Source organism: Schistocerca serialis, chromosome 2 (genome assembly GCF_023864345.2).
Source record: "Schistocerca serialis cubense isolate TAMUIC-IGC-003099 chromosome 2, iqSchSeri2.2, whole genome shotgun sequence".
NCBI lineage: Eukaryota > Metazoa > Arthropoda > Insecta > Orthoptera > Acrididae > Schistocerca > Schistocerca serialis.
Window position 1 is genome coordinate 499,802,004 of NC_064639.1, and position 27,164 is coordinate 499,829,167.

General features: G+C 36.7%; 1 protein-coding gene across 1 annotated transcript in view; it reads right to left on the reverse strand.

Annotated features, from left to right (window-relative positions):
- Window positions 1-27,164, reverse strand: part of LOC126457445 (unconventional myosin-XV) — a 945,978-nt gene that overhangs the window by 333,194 nt on the left and 585,620 nt on the right. Inside the window, exons 13-21 of the mRNA XM_050093727.1 lie at window positions 26,733-27,020; window positions 23,980-24,137; window positions 23,450-23,677; window positions 19,809-20,145; window positions 16,039-16,198; window positions 13,064-13,203; window positions 11,549-11,722; window positions 4,509-4,669; window positions 905-1,074 (exon numbers count right to left, since the gene is read on the reverse strand). Coding sequence (XP_049949684.1) covers window positions 905-1,074; window positions 4,509-4,669; window positions 11,549-11,722; window positions 13,064-13,203; window positions 16,039-16,198; window positions 19,809-20,145; window positions 23,450-23,677; window positions 23,980-24,137; window positions 26,733-27,020 — 1,816 coding nt within the window. The remainder of the gene's footprint in view (window positions 1-904; window positions 1,075-4,508; window positions 4,670-11,548; window positions 11,723-13,063; window positions 13,204-16,038; window positions 16,199-19,808; window positions 20,146-23,449; window positions 23,678-23,979; window positions 24,138-26,732; window positions 27,021-27,164) is intronic.

Sequence of the window (27,164 nt, forward strand, 5' to 3'; positions counted from 1 at the left end):
ATGCTCCCTCGTGTAACTGAATGAAAGTCAACAAGAGCACATGCTTAAACGCTTAAAATTTAAATTAAGTCTTCTAATGTGTTATTGTATATTATACAAAAATTAGTGCTACTGTCATAAAACTAAAATAAATATAATTTTTGAGTTAGAGCAGCAGCATTAGAGATATTGACCTAAGTTTTACAGATGCCTCAAGTATCTCGAACCGCAGTGGTTCATAAAACTGGTTACTCTGGATTCATAATGAACAGAGCTCCATCAGATTCATTCCTTACATGACAAAGAGCTCTCCAAAACTTTAAAAATTAATATACACTGTAGTTAGTGCAAAAAAGAATCTACATTATTTAAGATTATAAAATAGCAAGAAATACAATCACTGTTGGCTGATGGATAAAGTAGAAATAAGAAATAGCACACATGAAACACACAGAATGCACCAAATATTTCTTTATCATCATCATCATCTTCTATTACTCTTATATTTTACTTTAATAACTTTTCAATGTAGAGAGTAATCTGTACAAGCCTTACCTTTGAGAAATAATTAAATTATATTGTGGCAAAGGAAACACATTCAGTTCAATCCAGTGAAAAGTAAAATCTTTTTAAGGTCTAGTTACCTCTATTCAATTCAAAGAAACTCACCAAAAATGTAATTCTTGAACAAGAAAAATTCATTACTGTCAGTGGTGGCAACTTTTACCACAGAAATCAGCTAAGATATTCATTATTAAAAAATACTAAAGCTGGCAATTTAGGTATTCCCGTTACCACATATGCAAAAAAGATTTTTAGTACTACAATTTCATAACATACTAAAAATCTGCCACTCTCATAAAAAAATAAAAAAAGTTAATACACTCAGAATATATGTATACATTAAAACCTTCAGTGCACTCACCATCAGCAAAATGCACTGTAAGGGCCATATTCACACGCTTGCGGTTGGATCGCCATTCAAGCAGACTAGGGGGATATGTGCGAGCCAACTGACTTTCCACACGTGCAGACTGCAGTAACTTTCGCTGACACAATGCTTTGTAGCCATCATATGCATTATCTGACACATACCTAATGGGCAGAATAATAACGTAATAAATAAAAGTTAGTAATTCTGCAAAAAATTTTGATCAAGATCTTATGAGTTCAAAATTTTATGTTCCTGTGGTATTTCTGGATGTAAGAACAATATTCACTTGCATAAAAATATCTACAACACTTTTTAGAAAAACCATATTCAGTCAACAAAGCGAAATTCTGTTAGAGAGTTGATCAACTTACTAATATGCGTCAAGCAACATGTGATGCAAACACATTTCTCCTTCCAGACTCAGGAATGTGAATTTAAAGGAGAAAGATATATCAAAATGACAAAAAGAAGAAAAAGAGGATAAAGGACAGTAATGTCCAAGTAGGATATTTGCCAGAAAGCAATTTGGGAAACTAAGAGAAATGACACAGTACAATATTCTAAGCATGTAGACATGGGTGTCAGTTCAAACAATGTTAATAACTTCCAAACCATTTGGAGTTAGAGAATCACTTGGGCTTAGAGAAAGCCTATTGTGAGGGGAACAGAGGGGGATGCCAAACGACGAAGTTAACAGACAGGGAAAAAACTATGAGTGAAACTAACATCACAGAGGCAGAACATGATTGTAAGTAATAATGTAGATAAGACAACTTCAGTGTTGCACACAACTAACATAGAAATAACAGACTACACATAAAGTTGTGAATTATCTTTTATATACTGGTCGCACATTTTATCTTGATTTTCTGATTGGTGGAAATCTGCTCCAGATCATGTGCGCTCATTGCCAACTTTAGCTACATAGCAAAATTGTACAGCATAGTAATAAGTAGCCATTTTGAATATACTACTGATCTGTGTGTGATGTTATAGGTATTGATTGTTAAAATAATTTAGAAAAATAGGTGAAGGGGCTATACCTGGTCCTTCTGGTGGCTCGTCATCAATTTTCATGTCATTTCTGTGCTGCATTTATCCACTAAACGTTCATTTATTTTATAAGCTATAGGCTGGCTGCTCTGGGAGGAGGCGGCATGGCTTGTTTCAACATCAGTTTGCTACAAGATGATCGCAAGATTCAACATCCAGCATTCTTCTGCTCAGGGGCCAAGTAAAATTGTATGACCTGTACACTGATTTGCCAAAACATCATTACCATCTGCTTGATAGTGTGTGTGTCCATTCAATGAACACAACACAGCAGCGATTCAGCATGGCATGGATTCAACAAGCCCTTGGTCAGTTTCCAGAAGTACGTGGCACCAGATATCTATACACAAGTCATGCAGTTACCGTAAATTATTGTGAAATGGTTTGCAGGCACGGAGCTGGTGCCCAATGGTGTCTCAGAGGAGTTCCATGGGATTCATATCAGGCAAATTTGATGGCCAAGACATCAATGAGAGTTCACTATCATGCTTCTCAAACCACTGTAGCATGATTAGGTACTTGTAACATGGACAGTCTTCTTACTGGAAAATGCCATCATCTCACAGGAAAGACATCCAGCATAAAGAGATGCAAGAGGCCCGCAATAAAGTTCACATAGTCCACATCCATCATGTTGCCTTTGATTACCACCACAGTTCCTATGGAAACCCAGATCAATGTTCCCTATAGCACAATATTACACCCAAGTGACATATTTCCATTGACCCATGGTCCACTCTCAATTTTCCCAAGCACGCTGCAATTGCAACAGATGATGTCTTGGGTCAACAAATCAACATGTACAGGTCGTCTGCTGTAGAGCCCCCCATTCAACAAATTGCATTCCAAAACACTTGTAACTGCACCAGCATACAGCATTGTACTCTGTCATCAGATCCGCCACAGACTGCCACCTATCCTACCGTAAAGAACGGTTAAGCCTCTGATTTCCACATTCTATGATGGGCCATGGACACGCAACACCATGTCACTTACTCATCATTTCACCATCCTTCAGTCACTTCCCATAGATGCTCAAGACAGTAGCACACAAACACCCAACCAGTTTTGTTGTTTACCATATTTGCCCCAATTGCCATGCTATAGCAATCAACCCATTGTAAGTGTTGTTTTAGTCAATGGATCTTCTGACTTTCTGATGTAAGAATGACTCTTCATTTATCTCTGCTCTGTTTATATTTCCTTCCCAAGTCATGAGCCCACAACACAATCAGGTAGCATTCATCCTCCTAGTAGCTAGTGACCATAATGTTTAGTCTCTTCGGTATATATCATATGAAAAACACCAACTGTGAATATTCTGATTTAATATAGTTGTCTTTAAATTAGTTTTTAGTTTGCAAATGGTTAGTTACTGACAGTAATTGTATAATTATGGACTTGTGGGCTTAACAAAGTACATAAAATGCTGAAAAACAGTCACAATTTGTATTTCAGTTAACAAATCAATAGAAGAGGACATTATTAAATTTACTCTTAAAATTTAAAATGCAAAATGCGTATGTTACCTTATAAAAAGTTGACATGCTGAGAAGCATGGCTGTAGTACAATCATAACAGTTACAATTTAAGCAGCAAGCAACCACAACTATGGTTTTAAAAAGTTTATTCAACTCAAACTATTACAGGTTTTATATTTATGAATACATCTTCAGGCAGCTCCTACTGCTTTCTTTTCTTTCTCACTGGGCCATTGTTTTGTATTCGTTACTGATGTAGTGCACCAACATAAAAAAAAGGTTTTTCATTCATAACTCTATAAAATTAAAAGGTATTTTTTTCATTTTGACCTTCACATAAACATTCAAATGCAGGACAAAATTCATTGCACAAAAACATGCACCACTTACGTTTTCACCACATTTAACTTTTTATTAACTAACATATCATTTCATGGACATTTCTGTGAAGGTCAGAATGCAAACATCTCTCTTAACTTAACCAAATTGTGAATGAAAAATCTCTTGTTTATCTTTGAGCACCACACCAGTAACAAATACAACATGAGACTCCAGCAAGAAAGAAAGGAAAGCTGTATGAGCCACCTGAAGATGGATTTGTAACAAATTCAAAACTGGTAATAGTTTGCGTTAAATAATTTTTTTTAACCATACTGCTTAAATTGTAAACCTTACAAAAAGTGATTGTCCTATTGCAATCTACATATATTGTAAGCTGACTCTTAAAAAGTAAGCCTCCTGCACAGAAACTATGCATATGCCTTCAGTACATTTTTCCTTTACCTATAATCTTTATCACACCTCTGTTGTGAATTCTGAAGTATTTTCTCACTTCTTCTGCAATGGCTATCAATTACCCTTCTTTACATCCCTCCCTCCAATCATTTTTTTAAAGTCTCACGTACTTCTGTTCAAGTAAACCACTGTACTATTTCTTCAAAATGGCTGATATCACTGTTTCGCTAATAACAGATAAGCTCAACAAATTAGCAATAAAATGATTGAAAAGATATCAAATACAATAACACTTATTGACCTTTGTCAGCAACACATAAACTTACTTAAGTAAATATTTGTAAAGTGTCTTTGATGGTGGAAAGACAGAGAGACAATTCGCAATCAACAGCCACCCTCGTTCATTGTTTGCATCATTCTCATTTTTCCACGTCTGGTTACACAACTGGCACAGGATTTCATCCCTCATTTTTTCATTGATTATTCCCTGCAAAGTAAGAAAACACTTCAAATATAAACACTTTAGAGAGATGACAGTCTAAAATTACTCACATGAAGCTCTCTAGCAACAAATTATAATGCTCACAATCGCAAAACCAAGGAAAGTTCAATGTTACATACCCACAAAAATCATATCATTAATGATCTTTTTGGAAAAAGGTTGACAAACATGAAAAGAGGATTTCTTAAGACTGCTTACTAACAATGAGTACCCACTGGCTAATTATTTTCTCAAATACTTCTGGTAATCAGGCTTTTCCAATAGCATACCTGGCACTGACGTCAGTTCACAATAGCGTGTATTCTACCAGGAAATGGAGACACAGAGTAATTATCTGTAGGGTCAATGGGAGCCAGACTTTATGTTTACAGAAGTTCCACAGAGTTCAAATTGCAGCTGCCTACATGTGTCTTATTGTCAATAGGCAGTAACTTGTAACAAACAGAAAATTCAATTGAGAAAACTGTTAAAATTAGAAGGAGCCAGGATGCCTGCTTGGTAACTCACAAGGCGAAACGTGAAGTTCTGCCAATAACACTGCAACTCAAGAAAGGAAACAGGACTAATCTGATGAATTACAGACCCATATCACTGATGCTGATTTGCAGTACAAATTTGGAGCACATATTGTGTTTGAACATATTAATTACCTTAAAGAAATCAATCACTGACGAATCATTAGCACAGATTCTGAAAACATCGTTCTTGTGAAACACAACTAGCTCTTCATTCACATGAAGTAATGAGTTCTACCTCTCGGTAACATGGTAAATCACACAAATCTAAAGAGTGTCAAATCAACTACATCTAGGAATTAAAATTACAAACAACTTAAATTGGAATGATCACGTAGATAATGTTAGAGAAAAGCAAACGAAAGATGGTGTTTTACTTGCGGAACACTTAGAACGCGCAACATGTTGGCTCGAGACTGCCTACACTATGCTTGTCTGTCCTCTACTAGAGTATTGTTTTTGTGACAAGAGATCCTTACATGATACGATTGATGGACAACATTGACAAAGTCCATAGAAGGACAGCTTGGTTTGCATTATCGAGAAAATAGGGAGAGAGTTTCACAGGTATTTTTTGCGGTGAGATAATCATAATAAAATAAGAGATAACAGAGCTTTCAAGGAAAGATTTTTAAGTGGTCATTATTTCCAATTGCTGTTCGAGAATCAAATGGCAGAGAAATAGTCTGAAGGTGGTTCGATGAGTCCTATGCCAAACACTTTAGTGTGAATTGTAATCATGCAGATGTGAACAAAACACTTAAAATAGAAACGCTGTATTCCGAAACTTCTAAATCTTCTTTTTGGGAAGCAAGAGGAATTGGCTAATGACAGTCCTGAAGGAATGTTGAAAGAAACTGGGAAGGTATAGGGAGAAGCTGGTGGATTCAGAATACAACAATGACATTAAGAAAAAAATAAAGATTACAGTCAGTCAGCTGTGGTGAGAGAGATACGTAACAGGGGAAGGAGAAACTGTTGCTGGAACAAAAAATGGAATTTAGTAGGAACAGGAAGAGTGGAGGTGAGGATAGTGACTGGTGAAGATGCTGATTGATGAAGAGGGACGGTGGAGATGCACAGAGAACGAAGGTCCCGACTGCACAATATATTTTTAAGAAATCAGAAATTTTCTATCTTTTCTGCATGACAGCTCACTGCTCAACATCTCTTCTAACTGTTAAATAATGAAATATTCTCATAATATACATATAACATTCCATCCAAAATTTTCCATAATTGCACAGTTAGAGAAAGAACTCACACAGGACAATACAAAATCCATTGTATATTTATCAAAGATGAAAAGAAAGTTCTTTGTTATTATCAGACACCTCACCTGTAGCTGAAGTTATTTTATTCACCAATACTGTATGCCTGCTGGTACAAACATGCTGAATTTTTGTGCAGCGCAAGCCAAGCAGACAAATAACATTAAAGAATTATTTATCACAAGTAACAGATTGTCTTTGACTAGATGTGGGCAAATTCACTAATGGGGGCTTGGGCTCCCGTGTGTTCCTGTATTGCTTGCCCTTGGGTGCTGTCAGGCAGCAGTTCCCCATCCACCTCTCCGCTAACATCGTTTATTTGTTACTGATATGCAAGCGGCAAAATGGGCCAGTTTACTTTGTGCTGTTATTGTTGTCACTATCAGAGTCTTTTTGGCATTTGTGGTACAACAGAATTAGTGAGAGGAAAATGGCTGAGGAGTTAAGATCCTCAAAACAAAAACTGGTTGAACCACTATTCTTCAACCCAGTGTGGGAAGAAAATCACTTTCTTTTGGAAACACAAACCAGCTTTTAATGTCTCTTTTGTAATGCTATTTTAATCGCATGGAAGAAGTACAATGTGTGTGTGTGTGTGTGTGTTAATTTCTTGAAAATATTACTATTATCTATAATGCATTATGTGTGGTTTTGACCTTTATTTTACCTCTTCATTGTAATGACAGAAAGTAAACCATGTCACCCACAATGATGAGTGAGCTTACCACACAGCTCTTAAAATAGCCAAAACAGTGTGCCTCTTCACAAAAGAAGAATTTGTGACAAGGTTGTTGTTGCCTCAACGGTCTTGTATCCAGTGACCCTTTCTGTTTTTTGAAATAGTTCCTTTTACATGGAGAACAGTTTGCAGATGCAAGGCCGAGGACATGGAAAGGCAAGTGAAAGATAAGACTATGGATTTAGTTTTTTTTTCCTCTCTTTGGCTTTGGATGAAAGCATGAATGTAACATGCTGTATTTGTAAGAGGTTTTGATGCTAAGTTCAATGTCATGGAGGAACTCCTTCATTTCTTGCCAACACATGATACAACTATGGACAATGACATATTTTATTGCTTAGAAAACATTATTGACAAATACTCTTACAAGCTTTGATGGGAAAAACTTCCATTGATTTCAACTGATGGAGCTCTTGCAATAATTAGTAAAAAGTCTGGTGTTGTTGCTTTGATAAGAAAAACGGTGAAACAAGTTGGTATCCAGTAAGAAATACCAGTGATATAGTACATCCTACATCACGTTAATAAGCCGGCAAAATGTGCCAAAATACAGGATACCATGGATGTTGTTGTAAAAACCATTAATAAACTGAGATTGTTTGGCACGTTGATAGTTTAAATCCTTCCTAGCAGAGCTAGGTTGTGACTATTTTGTGCTGTATTTTTTGAAGTACAATGGTTGAATTGAACAATGGAAACTCCAGGTAGGAATATCAACAATGTAGAAAAAGACAGACTGCTACTTACTGTAAAGAAGACACGTCAAGTTGCAGACAGGCACAATTAAAAGACACTTACATAAAGCTTTTGGCCGCAGCCTTCATCAGTAAACGACGCACACACACACACACACACACACACACACACACACACAATGAGCACACCTCACACAAACACGGCCGCCAACTCCAGCATCTTGGGCTGGAATGGTGTTGTTTTAGAACTTTCTTTTGTTTCTTTTTCCACCCTTGCATAAGGACATCGCATTATTCACAGTTATTCATAGATGTGGAAGTAAAAGAGTTTGATGACTCTACAAAGCACCTGACTGAGCACAACTTTGCTGGATAGACATAAACTAATTACCAATGTTTTTGACACCGTTTTGCTGTTATGGATAAAGCAACTTTCAGAAGGGTCTTCTAAACACTTTTTGAATATTGGAATAGTTATAAATTAAATAAATCTTGAAAAGGAGACAATGAGTGAATATTTTGATGAATTTGTTACTGTGCTAAAGGCTTTGTTCGAAAACTCTGATTGTAGATTTAGTGACTTAAACCAATTTGAACTTTACTTTAGTATTTTTGCAACTCCTTTTGCAGTGGAGGTTGGAAGTGCACCTCCTGAAATTCTTTTGGAGCTCATTCACTTTCAGTATAATGCTCAGGAAGAGATTTCACATTGCAGAAAAATACTGATATGTTTTACAAGAACATCTCTTGAAAACAGTTGCCGCAACTGTTTTGAATAGCTGCTCAAGTCTGCAGTATGTTCGGGACCACACATTTGTGTGAAAGTATTTTCTCAATAATGAAATTAACAAAACTGAAGCTTAGGAGCAGCCTTAATGACATTCAGCTGACTGTAGCAATGTGTCTGATAACCAGTAATCTCACTCCAAACATCAAGATGTAAATAAAAAACATTTAAAACCAATTGCAGAGTGATGAAAACATATATATGTAGCTCTCTTTTTCATAAATAGTAGGCCAGCTCCAAACTCATCCCTCCTCAGTAACATTATGATCATGTATTAAGTTAATAGATGTTTAATAAAACTTATTACTTTATGTCTGTGTTATATTTGTGACCAGGAAATTAAGTCGATGAAAAAGATACATTTACCTTGGTCCCTATCCCCCAGCCCACCACTTGCCGCACTCTCCACCAAAGAGAACAACATAATTTTTAACATATCATACTGCTTATATCTGCTGTCAACGTATGCAATGTATTACTTTGGGGCACTGCTTTGTTCATAACAAAGTGAAAGGATTGGTCTTTATTCATTTCTTTGTCACTGTGTTATGGCTCCATTAAACTTCAGATGGTCAGTCGTGTTACTGTCATTTGCTGGTGTCATCTGAATGTGTACCCGCCTTTAATTTTTTCAAGTGAAGCAAGAATGGTACAATTGAGCTCAGAGAAAAGCAGAACATGTTTTACGAACTGGACACAGGAAAAAAAGAATCAAAATAAAGTTTCCCTTACTCACAAACATAAGGAAACAAGAGGACTGTTTTGCAACCTAATAATTGACATGCAAAGCCTTAACTGATGAGACGGCACGTAACAGCATGCATGCTAGTGTAAATTATCTGCTTTTCTTCACGACAGAATTGTTATACGTTACGTATTGTTACTTTTTCATTCAATGGCACTTTTATGTGACTCAATAGAAGCTACACTTCCACAAATATTATGCACATGTTATACTTGTACTGTCATACTATAATAATTACAAGAATATAAATAATACTTTCAATTATACAATGGGACTACAAACTCGAGCATCAGCTGTTGATCGTGTATTGTTGGTAGTCTTCAGTCCAGTTCACAACTATACATAATAAAAGTCCAAGAACTAAAGAATGAATCCTATCAATAATTTCAACACATTTTATATAATTTGAAATGTGTCCTACAAGCATTGTTGCTGAAATACAGTCCCTCAATTCTATTTTGAATTCCCATGTTCTTGCCTCCAGCAATGGAGATGTTATGGTGGAAGAGAAGCAGAACAAATTTGGCTGGCAAATGGATAACACTCATAACAATGTGTCAGGGCAAGAAATTTGAAAAAACATTTGTGTTGCACGATAAAATTTATACATATCTGAATAATAATTAATGTTATGCAAGTTTGAAGTATTCAAAGGGTGCCACTATAAGTCGATAAAACAGACACATAAGGGGAAAAAGATGAAGATAAGGGAGAAGTGATTGTGTGAGAAGACTATGACAGAGCATTGGAAGATCTAAGTTGAAACAAGGCACCGGAGTAGATGACATTCTCTCAGAATTATTGAGATTCTTCGCAGAATCATCCAGACCAAAATTATTCCACCTGGTATGCAGTACACATGAGGCAGATGAAATACTCTCAGACTACAACATGAATTTAATGATATCAACATCAAAGAAGGCAGGTGCTGACAGATGTCAGTATTACTGAACCATCAGTTCAATAAGCCATGTTACAAAGTACCAAAACAAATTACTTACAGAAAAAAATGACTCACAGATGCCTATCTTGGGAACGATCAGTGTGAATTTTGGAGAAATGTAGGAACACGCAAGATAATGCCGATAGTATGACTTGTCATAGAAGAAAGGTTGAAGAAAGGTAAATCTACGTTTATAACATTCATAGATTTAGAAAAAGCTTTTGACAGTACTGACTGAAACACTCTTTCAGATTCTGAATGTAGTAGTGATAAAACACAGGGTCCAAAGGGTATCTACAATTTGTACATCTATGCAATTAAAAGAGCCAAAGACATGAAAAGAAGGTAGTAGTTGGGAAGGAGTGAGACAGGGATGTAGCCTATTTTCAATGTTATTCAACTGAACAAGCAGTAAAGGGGAATTTGGAATGGGAATTACAGTTCAGGGAGAAAAAAATAAAGAGAATTAGCAACAACATTGTAATTGTGTCAGAGGTGGCAAAGGACATGAAAATTCAGTTCAGAAAAATGGGTAGTGTCTTGAAACCAAGTTAGAAGATGAAAATCAACAAAAGTAAAACATGGGTAATGACATGTAGTTGAATTAAATCACGTGAATTAGATTAAATGTAGATAGCCTTCTACGGAAGCGAACTGTGGCTCATAAGCAGTCCAGACAAGAAGAAAATAGAAGCTTTTGAAATGTGATGCTACAGAAGAAAACTGAAAATTAAATGGACAGCATGTGCATGTGCACATGCACATTCCCCTCCCCCCTTCCCCCCTGTCCACACACACCAGCTGTAATTGAACATGAAAAAATGAGTTCACTGTAACCCATGCTAAAGCTAGAACAGGAGCAAAGGTTCAAACGTTAATGCAAAGTTTGAATTTTAAGTAACTTTAGGTCCTCACACACCAGCTGTAATTGAACATGAAAAAATGAGTTCACTGTACCCCATGCTAAAGCTAGAACAGGAGCAAAGGTTCAAAAGTTAATGCAAATTTTGAATTTTAAGTAACGTTATGCACTACCTTTGATTTTAATTAATTTGTAATTTATTTTGTAATTCATATTAAAAACGTCCCAGAACAAGTAAAAAAGGACATCCACTCAAATTGTAAGTTGATTACCAAGAACATGATTTCTAAAAAGAAAAAAAACTTACCTTGTTGGCTATATAATCACCAAGTGCAATTTCTTTCTTGCCACTCAAATTATTGTCATTCATAAACCTCAGAATCAGCTTGAAAATAGCCAGTGAATCCTGATAATCAATGTCTTTTGACTTAGCAAGAAACGGTGTCTTAATAGGCTCCCTCTTCATGCCCCAAAGATGACTCTGAAATATAATTACACACTCATTACACTTCAGAAAAATCTGCATTGTTCATATTACACAAGGTACACGTCTAAAAGATGGAAACCCTCTATGGTTGGAACTAGCTAATTGTTTCTCAGCTAAAACAATTCAGAGACAACTATGGTTTTTCTCTGTGAAATTAGAATAAAAAATAAGTGGCTATCAAGTCTACTACTTCAAATGACTTTGTTAAGCCTAATAAAATTAACAACTCAACTCCAAACTATGACATTCTAATAAGTTAAGCTTTTTAAACATTTTAATGATCTACATCTAATCATATCAGAAGAAACAAAAACAAATTTTAGTACAAGTGAATATTTACATAGCAGAAAATCTGATATCTATTTTCAGTTTTCCTGCTAGCATGAAAGGCTCAGGACCCCACAGCACAGATACAAAAAGTAGCAGAAACATGATTAAAAACTCATGTTTTAGTAGATTATAAGGCCACCCCCAAACCCAGTCCAATCCAAGTTATGTTAAGTGACATTATTAACCATATACTTCTTGATAACATGATTAACTGTATCATAGGAAAATTCTCTTGAGAAACCTATAAAATTTGCAAAGAGACAGAATGGCTGACCAATACTTACCATCAGGAGGTGCAATTCCAGTACTATTGATAGACACATCGTTGTTTCCCTCACCATCACATCAGGTGTGTCCTCTAATTCTGGGGTCTGAGTGTTTGCCACTGCTTTCTAACCTTCCACAATGCACACTTCTTTCCTTCCCGAGGAAAGAATTAATAGTTCTGAAACTGGGATTACTGTTTTCAATTTTTTAAATGTGTCTATCAGCGGCACTGGAATTTTGCCTCCCAAAGGTAATTATTAGCCAGGCAGCCTACTGCACCCAGGGGCCAATTTACGCAGGGTTAAAACGGCATGTGTCCATTTAGCACTCTCAATCTTGCCCCGGACTCCAAGGCTTCTTCCATAAATGAAGAAGTGTGTGATTAGTACAAACAGAGCTCACACACCTTTAAATCTCAGGCAAGGATAAATGTTCAGTATACAACTCTTATTTATCAGAAATGAATTTGATGTTTGTTTTTAGCACCAGAATTAGAATTTTTTATGTTTCCATAAATTACTGCTACACATGTCAAGAAGTTTCTTGATGAAATCCATAACAATTTCCTGTTAAAATAATTGACTATCATGCATTGTTTTTATAAATACATCAAATTCATCAGCATTTTTCATAATACATATAATTTTATCACACATACTATATTTTATGGTTATGGAAGAGTGCTGTAAAATTACCAATTCCACACAACAAAATAATATTTTTAGAAGCAACATTTACCTTGAAGTAGACATTGGTGAATTTAGTAAATGCATAATGATCGATGTCATGTGGTAGATGATACTTCTCATTCTGGGCAGATGACTGTACACCACCAACTACTTTTACCAAATTTCTTTCTGAATGGACTTGTTGCCAATCTATGAAATAGAAAAACAATATGAATTAGTAGCAATAAATTGTTGGTAATAAAAGATTGCTATTATGTCTTTTAATGATGTATATTTTCATACTTAACTGTATATTGATAAGTAATTTTGTTCTTAACAGTCTGAACTGCTTCTGAAGATGCAATTAATTTGTAACACCATTTTCAGTTATCTACATCCTGACAACAGATTATGAACAATGTGTCATAATGATATCCTTCAGTCTTTCTTATGTTATCTTACTAACTTTATAATAACTGATAACTGGGTGATGGTACTCATGCCGATGTAGAAGGTCAAACAGTGTTTATGTAACAGCTAGTATATGACGTGTCATTTCACAGGTGGCTGTCCCTTTGACAGTATATGTTTTGCCAGTTACAAGGCTAGAATAGGTGGTGGTAGGAGGGTGAAGAGGGCAAGTCTTGCAGCGGGGACAGTAACAGAAGTAAGAGCCATAGGGTAGGAAAATGTGTGCAGAAGGAGCATAGGGTCTGACAAGGATATTGTGGAGATTGGGAGGGTGATAGAAAGCTATTCTAGGTGTGATGGGCAAAATCTCAGACAGAATGGATCTCATTTCAGGTCATGTTCATGGTCTGTCTGTTGCTGAATATTTCTCAGTCATCGCCCACCTGATTCAAAACCTATGACATCTTTCTTGCTCACCTTAATCTACTTTATACTTACCAACAATTACCTCACCTTTGAGGGGCAGACATACAAACAGATCAGGGGTACGGCCATAGGAACCAGGATGACTCCTTCCTACGACAACCTTTTCATGGGTCACTTGGAGGGGGCCTTCCTGTGATCCCCTGGCTTCGTTTAGATACATTGATGGCATCTTTGCCGTATCGACTCACAGTGAGACTGACCTGTTAAAATTCCTGGAATCTCTAAATACCTTCTCCCAATTAAATTTCACGTGCTCCTATTCCGAATCCCATGCCACTTTCCTTGATGTTGATCTCATCCTCACCAAAGGCCAGCTGCACACTTCTGTCCACATCAAACCTACTAACAAACAACAGTACTTACATTTTGACAGTTGCCATCCTTTCCATATCAAACATTCCTTGATGCAGACTCTTACAGCAATACACCACCAGTCTCACTTCATCCTTCACTGGACATAATTATTCCAACTGCCTAGTTGAGAAGCAGATTTTCCACACTATCACATCCAGTCCTGATACTGCTGATACCTCCAAAAAACATCTTTGGAGCACACCACTTGTCACCCAGTATCATCCTGGTTTTGAATGTATCAATCAACTACTTCAACAAGGCCATGACTTCCTAAAATCACGCCTTGAAATGAGATCCATTCCATCTGAGATTTTGCCCACCACACCAAGAATAGCTTTTCATTGCCCTCTCAATCTCTGCAATACCCTTGTCAGACCGTATGCTCCTTCTGTATCCATCTCCGTATCCTGTGGCTCCTACCCCTGTGACTGTCCCCACTGCAAGACTTGCCCCGTGCACTTTCCTATCACCACCTATTCCAGCCCTGTAACTGGGAAAACATATACCATCAAAGGGAAAGTCACCTGTGAAGCAACACACGTCATATACCAGCTGTTATGTAAACTCTGTTCGGCCTTTTACATTGGCATGACTACCACCCAGTTATCAGTCAGGATGAATGGGCATAGGCAGAGGGTGTATACAGGCAACATGTAATATCCTGTTGCAGAGCTTGCTGTAAAACATGACAGTCATGATCTCAGTGTCTGTTTCACCACACGTGCCATCCGTATTCTTCCCCCAGACACCAGTTTCTCAGAACTCCACAGGTGGAACTAGCACTAGCACTTGGTTCTCACAACCCACCTGGCCTTGATTTATGTTAATTCCTTCTGTCTCAGCATTTCTTCACAGTAACTACTCCTTTCTTTGCTCCATTTTAGTTTTCTACATCTTTCATTTTCTGACTTGTCTATTTTTTGCCGTCCTTCCTCCTGCCTCTGTTACATACATACATTAATCCTTGTTCCATAGATCATGAATAGGACATTTTGTAATGATGTGGAACATGTCACTTTAACATAAGTTTTCTTTACACAAAGTAATTACTTATTTTTTATTGTATTTTATTTATTTATTTATTTACAGTTACTACTACGTATCTAAGAATTCATCTGTGCAACATACAATGCACTTAGCTTTTCATTCTTATTAACTCATGCACAGTGTTTTAGTAGTAATCTCTGTCCTGCATATTACCCTGTCTTTCACCTTTAAGCTCTCATGTTTACAAATCTTGTCCGATACAGTCCCCAACAATCAGTCTTTCCATCTAATCCCCTCCAGTAAGTCTCCCCTGAGCAGGGGTTCAGGGTGACTTTTCTGGACTGTACACCTTTCCCTAAACCTCTCCAGTGCTTTTCCTTCCCCTTCAACTCTTCTGCTACAAGGAGGAGCTCCGAAAGCTTGTAAAAGTTAAATGCTTTTGTGCATATGTTCCATTGCTGCCGCTTGTTGAGTAGATTTTTTATCTATTCATTTACATTATATTATCAATAACTGATTATTTTTGTTGTTATAACTTTATAAAAAGTTATACATATTTCCTTTTTTAAAAAATACAATATATCTGACCTAATAATTTATAAGTATCATGTGAGTGGTTCACATATAGATTAAATTAAGTGAATTTTTTGGTTATTTAAAAAGTGAAAGAGAACAGGGGCACTACATAATAATATGACAGGTTCTTTCTGACACTATATCAATTTAGGAAGTTGAGAATATCTATGCTTCAATACTAAATATCATAATGCTGACCGTCAGAATTTGTTTCATTCTCAAAGCTCTTACCATCAAGTTTACTAAAAATGAAAGCTAACTCTGCAGGTATCTCCAGGTGGTTCACACCAGCTACAGCACGAGACGCCCTCTCCTGCTCCTCACGTTGTGCCTTCACTCGGGCTCTTTCACGTGCTACCTTTTCAACTTCTGCTCGTCTCTTTAGTTCTTCCTGAAAGGGGGGAAAAAAAACTATGAACAGCTATAAATTCCAGTATTTCTAAAAAGAAAGAAAATAAAAATAGTGTTGGAAAGTTCTTGTGGAATACATACTTTTGGATTCAAAGAAAGGAGACCTCTCACTCAAAAGAACAAAAATTGAGTTGTCAATAGGAACACACAAAAAGAAAGAAAACTTGCTAGCTTTCGCAGTTTATCCTTTTACAATCTAGAGCAAAACACACACACACACACACACACACACACACACACACACACACACACACACACACACACATGTCTATGCACTTATATGGTGCCGGGAGTCCAGCTGGCACTACATAGGGACATAGGTTTGTATGCGCATTTGTATATATAAGTGAAGTGTGCGCATATGTGTTTTCTGTGTGTATTTTACTCTAGATCATAAATGTATAACTATAAAAAGCAGGTGCCAGGTTGAGATTCATAGGAAGAATTCTAAGAAAATGTGACTCATCGACGAAAGAAGTAGCTTACAAAACGCTTGTTCGTCCGATTCTTGAGTATTGCTCATCAGTATGGGACCCTTACCAGGTTGGATTAATAGAAGAGATAGACATGATCCAGCGAAAAGCAGCGCGATTCGTCATGGGGACATTTAGTCAGCGCGAGAGCGTTACGGAGATGCTGAACAAGCTCCAGTGGCGGACACTTCAAGAAAGGCGTTACGCAATACGGAGAGGTTTATTATCGAAATTACGAGAGAGCACATTCTGGGAAGAGATGGGCAACATATTACTACCGCCCACATATATCTCGCGTAATGATCACAACGAAAAGATCCGAGAAATTAGAGCAAATACGGAGACTTACAAGCAGTCGTTATTCCCACGCACAATTCGTGAATGGAACAGGGAAGGGGGGATCAGATAGTGGTACAATAAGTACCCTCCGCCACACACCGTAAGGTGGCTCGCGGAGTATAGATGTAGATGTAGATGAAAGCTAGAAACTTTTCTTTCTTTTTGTATGTGCTAACTGGTGACTCGATGCTTCTGCTTTTCTGTGAGTGGTCTCCTTTAGTCCAAAAGTATTAACATAAAAATAGCGATTGGTACACAAATCAGCATACATAAAGAAAATTATTTATTACAAATAGGCTGCGGAACACCCATATAAACACATGCATTTCAGAACAAATTTTACTGCTACATGTTTCATGCCCAAAACACCAAATGGGAATTTCTTGGCATGAGCCACAAAATACACCGATGCCATCAGCAATTCCTCTGATGCTGATCCAGTGGTTTTTCGGAACCATTTTCTTTATATTTTTCTACACTGTCATCAGTAACTGACGTGCTAAGGCGTTGTTGTCTTCAATGTTTTTTCAACCCTCTTTGAAACATTTACACCACTTGCAAGCTCTTGTCTTACTCATAACAGATTCGCCAAAAAGACAGCCAATATTTCAAAAGCGGTGCTGCACTTTATTTCATTTTTCAAGCAAAATTTAAAGGAAATTCTTTGATCTATCTTTTTCTAAAGTGAAAATTCGCCGAGCATTCGAAAACACATATAACCTTTTCAACTGTCAACAATAAACTAAATTGAAAATGCAAAAATACATCAGGAACATGTACCAAAAAGTAGCAACAAAATTTCGAAAATCAGATGTATAAAGGCTCAAGAATTAAAAAAATTTTTGTAGCAGGGTAAAACAACTTGTACAAATATGAAATGGAATATCACATAGGCTCAGTCATAGATAAAGCAGGTGGCTGGTTTCAGTTCAGTGGTAGAATACTAGGGAAATGCAATCAGTCTACAAAGAAGATTCCTTATGAAAAACTCATGTGATCACTCCTAGAATACTGCACAAGTGTGTGGGACCCACACCAAATAGGACTAACTGAACTGGCAAACACCTGAAGACACAAACAAACTATCCCATGAAATGCTGCTTAGTAAGTTTCAAGAACCAACTTTAGATGATGAATCTATGAATATATTACAATCTCATGCGAAGACAAGACCAGACTAATTACAAAACACACTTCCTGCACTCTACACATCAATAGAATGAGGAAAAGTCCTAATAACAGGGATGTACACTCTGCCACATTCTTCACAGTGGTTTGCAGAGAATGGACATGGATGTGAATGTAGATGTAAATGTAGACATAGATGTTCTTCACTTGCTTCAGCTCATCTGTGTGGATCCAGCAGTCACGAATTAATTCTGTTATGGCTGTAACATTCCACGTGCCACTATACTGAAATAAACTAAACAGTTATTTGACATTAGTTTATGGGTTTAAGATCATAAATGAATAAGATTTCTTAGCACTTCTGTTGAACTTCTGTGCTTCTGTAAGTCTAATTGCTTTACTACGTTCAATGTAAGCTATCTCACTTGTAGCCTTTACCACAAATAAAATATTAAAAACCATGAAGAACTGTTAGGAGGCTCCTTTTAAAAGGTCACAAATGTTTCCTAACAAGTATTTCCTAACTAAGCAAAAGATAGAATATATTCTACCTCTAACAGACCTTTTTCCCACAGAAATTTAAATAGCTGTCTCCAATGACGTAAACTGCCACACATTCACAAGTGCTTATTGAAATGTCCCTTTTGTCCAAACCTGGGAGCTTACATTGTGTCACACTGTTGGCCATGATCAGAATCCTTGCACTCTTGGCAAAGTGCAGCACACACGTCAAATTATGTTATGTACTGCTCTGTAGAGTTAATAGGAGACATTTGTTGGCAAACTCACATTAATCCTCTGCACTGCTATACTGTTAAATCAGTCTAAATAAATATCGCCAGCGTTGCTTTGACCCAAGAGACAGGGTTAAACCTCTCATACTGTAAAGTCGTTAACTGAAGTCATGTAAGTATGTAAATACTTTCAGAAGGATTCCAAGATCCAACCACTGGATTGGAAAATGCACATCAGTAACAGCTCATGCATCACTTCCAACAGACTCCTAGAAACTACTGCTGATAATATCCACAACAACCAAACAGGAATATAGTTTAAAGCCAACACAGAACACAACAAACACCACACTCAAATTTTCACACTAAGAACTGGAATGTACTGACTTCAATTAAATCTTGCAAAGTCCATCTGATTCACTATACTCCATTGTCTCTTCCAACCTAATTGGAAGTTTTGGCCTACTGTTCATTTGTACAGTCTCTAAATAGCAACACTTGTCTGGAATAGCGAACGTGACTAAACCTGAAATTCTGGTCTGCACACTGGAACAAATTTTCAGGTTCTGTCAGTTTACCACACTGCAAGAAACAACTTATTTAATCACAAATGATCATCTAGTCCCAACTTCAGAAATACACTATCAAAACATCATCTCTGGTGCACAGCTACAGCTACACCTCATGAGGGCTGTTGATTGACTTCGAATTTCACACACTCCAAAAGCGCTCCAACTGTGAATTGCTTGCACTGCAAAAGAACTGGGTTGGCAAAGACCACTGCGCATTTTGGAGGATTAGAGAAAGGTTAATGCATCAGCTCCCTTCCCTTGGCTGACAGGACCTGTCACTGTCAACCACAGTAGTGAACAGGACAGGCACATAGGTTTCACCAGGACATAATATGTTACATTACCTTCAGCTGTTTGTAGCGCACTCTCTGTCTACGCCCACGGAAGAGTGCTTGAGCACGTATAACTCCATGTCTGACAGTGCGGTACTTCCGTCGAGCAGACCAGCCACGCAGGTGTGCTTGGATGACTACAGCACTTCGGCGAATGGCTCTGTATCGTCGTCGAGCCAGCCAACCTCGTACATGTCGCTGCACAGTGACGGCTGCCTTTTTAACAACTTCAGCACGCTCACGTTCCAGTCTTCGTTCGAGGCCCTCTCGTAGGAAGACACGTGATGTTCCCAACTGGTAATCACCACTACCACTTGCTGCCGTTTCAAGTATCACACGACATAGCTCTCTGGTAAAGGAAAAAAGAAATAAAAAAATTCAATTCTCATTGCTGGAACAATTTAATAAGTTGTGAGTAAACTGGAAGAATGAATAGACTCCTAACCCACTGAATCTATCACTTCTTTTTAAATGGGGTGGGTATACTATCAACATGATTTTTCTATTGACCATAGGGCCACTATAGCTAGGGGGTCAAGTTTTTCCACCTGTAAGATGTCAGTGAATAAAAATCCTATTATAGTCCATAAACAGCCATTTAATTCATACACTTTCTGGCTACGAAAGACACATATGTTGTCTGTGCAAGCAACTGCTCAGGCATATCTACATCCGTTTGAATAACTGTGTAATTTTTCATCGTATATTGGTCACTGCCGCCACAAAAAAAGGGTCACAAAGGTTTTTAAACACTGCTTGTGCACTGGGTAACTCTGTCCCAAAAGCTATAAATGGGTTGTAGGAACTGTGAGGGTGGTAAGTGGAAATAGATGAAAAAGAAACTCTGGAAGACACTACCAGAAAATTACTAGTTCAGATCATTTCACAAAATTGATGCGATGCTTGTTCCACATACTAGATTGATGCAATGCTTGTTCCAGATACTAGATCACAAATCTCAGTTTGAATTAGATAATGGAGAAAATAGATTAGTGGGAAATACAGATTTCTTACTGACAGAAGAGGATGCAAACAGATCATATAGAACTGTGTTGGACTGATGTATGTTATCATTAGCCTTGTATGAATGGAAAACTCACAAAAAATTAAGTGGTTTTAGTTGCCAGAAAAACTGCAATGAGGTTAGAGGTGATGGAAGTAGTCACATTTTTTAATTGGCTTGGTATCCGCAGAACAGAGCAGCAGAAGGATTATTTTTGCAGTACTGGTTAAACAAATGATGGCACAGAAGACATTAAAGTTGGTGGAATGCAGAACAATGAAGCCATTACATGCTATAAAATTGTTATGTAAAACTTTAACATATACTAATGATGTGGAACGAACTATACAGCGAATCCTTACACGAAACAGAAACAGCAGCCTGACTATGTTATATCATAGTCAGCTCAGTGTAAATGGGATAGCTTGAAATGAGTAACTGAACTATTTCTTAATACATATATTAATTAAAAGTGAGTGGTTGCTGTTTCTGCTTCCTTTAATAATCTGTATGTATTGCCACATGATCACAGTCACATGATCACTGTTTTGCTACATAGTACAACCATGCTTAAAAGTAATTAAAAGCCCATGGACAGAAAATGAGGAATAAAAATACCTGTGAAAACTTCAATAAACAGAAGTAAGTGTTCTAAAAATAAATAATGGGAAATGAAACAGTAAAACCTGAATGATAGCCACAGAAATGATACAAGATATGCATGATGAGTAACAGATCTGCAGAGAAAATGGAATGCTTCTTATGAGGAGAACAATCCAACGGTACTTTGAAAATTATAGATAAGATAATTTCATTTCAATTCCAAGAAGATGTGCAAGAATAACAGAATATGCTAGAACAGGATTGCAAATGGTAAAAATAATGTCAAAAAATTATAAACAGTTAGTCACATAGAATGAGTCAGTACAGTAAAAGAGATGACCAACAAGATGACAATTCCAAATCAACATACACTACAACATTTGAGTGATAAGTAGAAGGATAAGGATGGAACACTTACTGACGGTTGTAAAACAGAAAGACATTTGTTAGAAGTACTATACAGCAAATCTGTCTGACATCAACGACAAAAAATTATCTGCTAGTGAAATTCTGCATAACAATAAATCATGTGAGTATAACACTAGTTTTAACTTAATTTGATAAATCTTTTAATGAAACACATATTCATTCATTCACTCACCAAATATTAAATTGTGAGTTCCAGAAAATCTGATGGGTATAAAAAGTGAATAACTTGGCAAACAATAAAAAGCTATGTGACTTCTGAAATATTAGAAGAAAAATAAAAAGCTAGTCATACTGAATCAACTGTATTTGCAGACCATACCACATAAAGGAAATTAAAGTTATCCAAAAACTGAGTCCAATAAAACAAAAATTTCTTTAAGTCAGTGTGAAAATAATTTCTTGGGTAGATTTGAGTAATTTTATTTTGCCAGTTTCTAGTGCACATGGATAAGTACACATGGATAAGTACAAAAAAGAAAATTAAGAGCAGAATCAAACATATGAAAAATGGATATCTTACATACCATATTCACCTTTGCCTATAATCACTTAAATACCATGCAAAAAATATAAACATTAAATCTCTAGGAAAACATGATTGTTAAATCTGCTTCAATTATACATAACACATCCACAATCACATAAAACAATAGTGCAATAAAATGGAAGAGAAAGAAAGAAGGTAGAAGAGACATTAAATTAACTGCTTACTCTTCCATGGCTGACAACTCCACAAAGGTATCTCACACAAGGAACATTTCAACATAAGATAAAGATAGACTGTCACAGAATCAGGAGTGGATGTGTTTTATAAACATTCCTGACCCTGCCATATCCAGATTTCAAAACAATGGCAGTGACCTTGTACAGTGACTCAGCTGCCTCCAGACTTCAGGCACTTTGTGTTTTGCTTAAGTTCAACCTTTCATGTTAAAATTAGCCACTGGATATTAATTTCTCCACATTTGTAATGAAGTGTAAGTCATATTACATAAGCAACATATTTATTTAATACACTATAATGAGCAGTTTGATTATATACTATGTATTAACCAACAGCTTGTTCTGAAGTATGTAACACTCTACAATCTGATAAAGTGAAGATTGATTTTTCTATAAACTGACTTTCCATTTAATAGATAATTTCTTTACTTTTCTCAGAATATTTTATCTTTTCAGTTTCTAACGTAGTCTTGGTGCAGCACAAGATCAAAGAAGATCAAGAAGACAATATAGCTACAGCTTATTTAATAATCTCCAAATATTTTCATTTACAAAATTCTAATCTTTTTCAGGAAAACTTGAAAGACAATTCATTACCTACCAGTAACTGGAAAAAATTATTCAATTTGTGTACACTACTGACACACTTTTTTCATTTTTTGTATGCACAATTTTTAATGCAATGTTGCCAAAAGTGGTACATAATATATGAAAAGATTTCTTTTATCTTTTCAGATATCACGAAGAATATGATGAAATTTAACTGCACTGATTAAAAAATGTTGTTCTTAATATTAATGAACACATCAATTCATTAGTGTATTATCTACTGGTGCTTTTATCTTAAAACATTAAAGTAGTATAAATATAAATATATATATATCAATGCAAATACCTGAATGGAGTTCCTCTTTGTACTGTGCGACCTCTGTGAGGGAGCAAATAGCGATAACGTTCAACAAATTGAGCAAATTTCAGTCTTACAGGATATCCCATCTTCCGTATTCGTATTGTCTCCAGCATACCTGTATAGCGTAACTGTTCCAGGACGATTGGCATATCAAATTTCATTGGTGCTTTATCATTATTTGGTTTGATACAGCGCACAAACCATGGATTACACCTAAGAAACGACATACGGAAGAATTTATAATAGGTGTTTAAGTATTATACTGGGAAAAACATCAGTTTAGTCTGGCGAAAATAAAATACAAGGATACACACATTCTCCCTTTATACAACCAGAAACAATTTCCATGTGGCTTATCAAACAAAGGTATTTTTACCTTCTATTACTTTTTGCTCAGTTAAAAGTTTACTCCAATGAGGAAAAAAGTATATGTTGCAATACAGGATTCATGCATCAAAAAGTGTTTTTTGAAGAACACACTTCACTTCCTCTTTATATAGAATGAAGCTGCTTACTTTGACATAGAATCCAGAAGATGCTGCAAAGAATCATGGAAGCGTGCAGCAACTGTTGGTGTTCTTGGTTTCATTGTGACAAAGCGTCCATTAGCTTTGTTAATGGTTTTTGCTGCTTCATGACTAGAACGCAAACTGTGGAACATCTTGCTAAGCATCTGTAATGGTAGTTTCCAATGTAATTCAAGTATACAAGTGAACTTCAAATATATAACACAACTTGATAATCATGTACATAAGTGGCAAAAGTATAACAAATGATGGAATTCTACTTTTTCAATACTAGCCATTCCTACATATTACTTGGCAAACAATTGCTGTGTCTACTTACAATCGGGAAAGACAAAGGAAATGACTGTAAAGAGAGACTGAAATTGAAGTGAAAAGAGAAAAGTCGGTTCTTAAGTGGAAGACAAAGAGACAGAAATAAATAATCAACAAACTTAAAATGAGAAACAGCAGACACAATAAGCTGAAGCAAGGGAATTGCAAACATAATGTGTGTGTGTGTGTGTGTGTATGTGTGTGTGTGTGTGTGTGAGAGAGAGAGAGAGAGAGAGAGAGAGAGAGAGAGAGAGAGAGAGAGAGAGAGAGACAGAGAGAGATGCAAACAAAGATCTCTAGAAAAGTGTAATTACACATAATCCATCCACCATCATATAAAACAATAGTCAAATAAACATAGTAAATAATTTTTTTGCACTTTCTTCCTCTTAATATAAGAAGTTTAATAAACTATGGAATACCATAAGCAAAGTAACAGAGTTTCAAAAATAAAATAATGACTTCCCTCTTGAAACAATGTTAGTTCTGTCTTTAGTATGTACACAACTAGTTGTAGTCCCATGAATATAATCAAAAATTCTGCATATATTTCATTTTCTTGCCTAATTGTCAGTCTCCCAACTTTTCTGTACTCCTCAGTGATAATGTTTTATTCTGTATTAGAGTAATTACAACAAAAATTGTTCTCCTAGATTATGTACCAAATGCATTTTCTTTTGATATAAGAGAGAGTACAAAGTACTCATTGTGGTCAAGGTAAATAATGAAATAATTCGACATCTAAATTACATTTTCCTACACCACTGCTTTCTCAGTGCTTACAGCAACTATAGAATGCTTTTTGTCATTAAGTTATATTCCACTCCATTTCACGCCACTACATTGCAAACTATTTTACAATTGCTTCTCCTAGTCTGCACAGGTACTTCTTAAAGATGAATTTGTCTACTTCTCATATTTTTAGTGAGCCATTTTTGTTGTTTGTGATCTTACATTTATAGTGAATAATACTACATTCTTTAAAATTACATAAGCGTTTATTTCTTTCTGTTGAAGTACTTCATTTCATCCTAAGTGAACTGGAACAGACATATACTCTCTGAGACATAACAAATGCAGGAACACGCAACATGGGATATAATAAATTGTTATACACAAAATGTAGAAAATATATTCTATCCTTGGCATAGTCTGAGAAAATAAACAGCACCAATCTGAAATGCTAGTTGCAGGCTGATTAACAGTTTCTCCATTCAGATTCTCTGTAATGATGGGCTGAAATCACAATCAGATAAATAATTTAGGCGTAAAGGTAACAACTCGCTTAATAGTACAGTTGTTGAATCATTGAAAAAAACACAGATGACTGAAAACTTTACTAGCTTTCAGATGAATCTACCCAAGCTACATATGAAGAGTGGCTGACAGCTGGGAAGGAGACAGCAGATGCAGAGGATAGGAATGCAACAAGGGAACCAGCAAAGATGAGTTTTGCACAAAGACAGTGGCATGTATTGTGGTTACAATGACACGGAGGTGTGGTTTGGGAGGGGGAGACAGAAGAGATGAAGTGGAGACTGCAGGGAGGAAGATGTGGGCACATGATGAGTCCAGTTGGGGCCTTTGGACAGATGGAGGTGGAGCAGGGGGTAACTGGAGACGGAGTCCAGGAGAACTATGGCAACACAGGATGTGCTGCAAGGACAACTCCCATCTACACAGATCAGAGAAGGCGATGTTGGAGGAAAGAATCCAGATAGCACGGGTTGTGAAGTAGCCATTGAAATTAAGCATTTTGAGCTCAGCAGTGTGTTCCACCGCTGGGTGGTCAACTTTGCTCTTGGCCACAATTTGGCCATTCATTCAGGTGGACAGCTGGTTGGTGTCATATCCACATAAAAAAACTGAGCAGACATTGCATCAGAGTTGGTGTATGATATAACTGTTTCACAACTATTCCTGCCTCTGACGGGATAGTATAACCCTGTGACAGGAATGCACCAGGATATGCTGGGTGGGTGTATGAGACAATTTTTGCATCTGAGGCTTCCACAGGGATATGACATGATCCATGTGGCAAGAGGTTGGGAATGGATGAGAAATAATGATGGACTGGTGGACAGCAGAGTACCACTTGGGGAGGGGGTGAGGGGGGGGGGGGGGGGGAATTGCAGGTAAGCGGTCCCTCATTTCTGGGTACAATGGTAAATAGCTGAATCCCTTATCCCTTGTGAAGGACATAGTTCAGTTGTTCCGTGCCAGGTTGGTAACAGGTGATAAGGCAGTGCCCCTTTGCATCTTGTTTTTTTTCTGAGGATTAGGGATAAGGATTTCAATCTACAACATATTCTTTTTAAAAAATAAGTGAAAAATAAAAGATGGTGGTAAAAGAGTTACAGCAAAGGCCTGGCGAATAGGCAAGGGAAGAAAGAAAGTGAAATAGAATTAACTGTGGAAGACTGACTCACACTCAATTTACTGCTGATTAAGAGTTCCACAACATCAGGCCTCAGAGTGTCTCTGTTTTTGTCCAAGAAGCCATCAACATTATACCATACTTGTCCAGCATAATGTCGGATTCCAAATTCACTTCCAGACATACGGGGCCGAGAGTACAGCTCATCAAGAGCATGGTTGTAATGGCACTTTTCCAAGAACGAAATATCTGTTGCCTTTGGAAAGTTGCTCTCATCATCCAGAAGGTGAAGAATACCCACAGGCTTTTTAGATATCAGATGTATTACTGGCAGATTATCCTGAAACAATAAACAGGTTTGAAAACTATGCAGGTACTGAGACAACAAACTGATAATGTAAAAATGCATAAAAAGCAACACACAGATTAACATAAATTAACTAAATGACAAGTACCATTTGGATCTTTTTAACAATATAATTTA